General features: G+C 38.7%; 1 protein-coding gene across 8 annotated transcripts in view; it reads right to left on the bottom strand.

Annotated features, from left to right (window-relative positions):
- The window catches only part of LOC143021185 (glutamate receptor ionotropic, kainate 2-like), a 97,518-nt gene that overhangs the window by 75,528 nt on the left and 19,490 nt on the right, over positions 1 to 2,500 (bottom strand). For all 8 annotated transcript variants that reach the window (XR_012965972.1, XM_076178497.1, XM_076178488.1 and 5 more), the window contains one exon: positions 930 to 1,082. Coding sequence is in view for 7 of the 8 variants with exons in the window: in XM_076178497.1 (XP_076034612.1) it covers positions 930 to 1,082 (153 nt within the window). In the remaining variant the exon portion in view is untranslated. The remainder of the gene's footprint in view (positions 1 to 929; positions 1,083 to 2,500) is intronic.

The following is a 2,500-nucleotide window of genomic DNA, read 5'->3' as shown; positions in this document are numbered from 1 at the left end:
TCTGCATTCTGATCACCGACGTGCCCTTTGTGTAACAGACGCCATTAAAATGATGAACATTAGCGTTAACGCTCCCAGCATTATTGTCTACTTAGAATCATTTAGCTTGAAAACGACATTATGAAAATCAGTTGTGTTAATGACATGAATAATCCTATTTCAATCGCATGTCCATTTCTTCACCAGTGTTTCTATCTTTGAGGGTTGTTGCTGGGGTTACAAGGTTAGATAGGAACAAACAATTCCATTCTACATAACCTGAAGTATGAAGAAAGTAAAGTGGTTCCTATACGATCTATAGCATTAACACAATAGATAAGTCATATATATATATATATATATAAATATATATATATACATATATGTATATACATATATATATGTATATACATATATATGTATATATATATATGTATATACATATATATATATGTATATACATATATATATATGTATATATATATGTATATATTTTATATATTTATAAACATATATATATATATATATATATATATATATACACACACACACACACACTTCATTTAAAGTGATGGCTAATTGTGCATTTATTATTTTTTTTTTAAGCATTTTCCATATGTCTTACTATGGATTTATGTTCCTTTGAAAGGAGGTTTATGACTTCACTGTAGGTGGTCATGTTTGCTATATTGCGATTTCGGGTTCAAGACCCTTCTTCAGTAGGTTTTAGGGATATTCTATCTGGTCAGGATAAGAATTATATATGCATATATATATATATATATATATATATATATATATATTGACTCATTGTTGTCATCCCCTTTCCCTTAAATAGCTCCTAATTACCATCCCCACCACTGTCCATAATGTTATGAGCCACGAGTTGTTTCCGAATACTCTTGACGGTGTAAGACCAGCTTAATAACTGAACCATCCCCAGAACTGACCCACTTCATGTAGTTGATGAGCGAATTTCCGTGAACCCAGGTCGCGTCGCCGTCGCACTCTAGGCGCGTCAGGTCGATGTGTCGCGATCGGTGTAGGTCGTGCAGGGCCTTGGCGAAGAGCTGCACAGCGTCGTACATCAGCGCCACTTCCGTCTGTCAGGGAAGAAAGGCTTGTTGTACTCGAGTGAAGATCGTGTGTAGGTATTGGATACTGGTTTCGATAGCATGGGGAAGGGTTTATTGGCAGTATGGTGGGTTTGATAGCTTGGGAAAGGATTTGGCAGAGATGGTGTATGTGTTGGGTGAGGGTGTGTAAATCTATGGGGAAGGATCTGGTAGAGATGGCGTGTGTGTGTTGGGGGGATGTGTATCAGCATGGAAATGATCTGGTAGAGATGGCGTGTGTGTGTTGGGGGAATGTGTAACAGCATAGGAGAGGTTCTGGCAAAGTTAGTTCAGCTTTAGTGTTCCAATACAGGGCCGGGTTATCCCCAAAGGGACAATGCAGCCTTTGTGCCTCACAATGATAGATTAGCCGTGTTGGTAAGGTTGTATTTATGGTGAGAGGTGCGTGTGGAGTTTTGGGCTTCTTTGAATGACTGATTGTGAATAGAGTCTGAAAGTAGTCAGCTGGACCATTGTGTTTCCAATGAAATGCGACACTGGTCTACCGCACCTCTTATGTTCGCTGTTGCACAGAGGCGTTGGGAAGCCATGAAAGCACCTAATACATACCGGGAGTCGAACCCGGATTATCTGCATCCAAGTTGGGGACGCTATCCACTGTTCCAAACAGGATCGTTAGCAAACTAAATATGGAAATATGTGACAAAGTGGCAGTTTTAATTTATTATTAGTATGATTTTTTTTTTTTTTTTTTTTTTTTTTTTTTTTTTTTTTTTTTGCATCCGACCTAGATATGGATCAAAAGGTCTCCTGTCGGCATGCTCCGCCTTTGTAATCCTTTGAGAAGCGAACTTGGGTGAAACAAGTCTTCAGCCAGGAATGGAAAGTAGTTTCTAGGTACTGTGCTGGACTGTGTACACACGTTTAATTCGAGAGTAGCACCTTGGCTTTTGTATTTTGTGTATAAACGTGAGTGATCTGAGAAGGAAGGGTTAAAGGTAAGGTAGATGCATCCAGTAAAATAAACAAGAAATCACTAACAGCATGGAGAAAAGTTCTTAATACAGATATGGTTTTAGTCAGACGTCTTTGACTCAAAAGCGGCTTGCTCATAAGACAGATAACTATGTTCTAGATATTCTAAGGTGGGGTAGAGAAAACTAGAGTTGAAGTGACGAACCCCTTTCAATCCATTAATTACAAATTAAGCAAAACTACACGCGCAAACTGGAAGCCGTCTTGGAATGTGTATCTTATCTCCCTAGTGTTTCGTGACAAAGGAATTCTGATAGAAATTATAAGCTCATGGCATCTCCGTATGAAGTTTCTCTGCCTTCGTGGTCCAAATATAACATTGAGGGTTCGCTGCAGGACCACCGGACTGTCCCCTAAGGGGGTGATACAGCCTAAATAGGGATTATTAAAATTATATTCGCCATGGAATG

This window comes from Oratosquilla oratoria, chromosome 3, assembly GCF_046742065.1.
Source record: "Oratosquilla oratoria isolate Oo_2021 chromosome 3, ASM4674206v1, whole genome shotgun sequence".
In the NCBI taxonomy this organism is placed as follows: domain Eukaryota; kingdom Metazoa; phylum Arthropoda; class Malacostraca; order Stomatopoda; family Squillidae; genus Oratosquilla; species Oratosquilla oratoria.
Note: the sequence above shows the minus strand (reverse complement) of the source record. Positions and strands in the feature narration are given on the sequence as shown.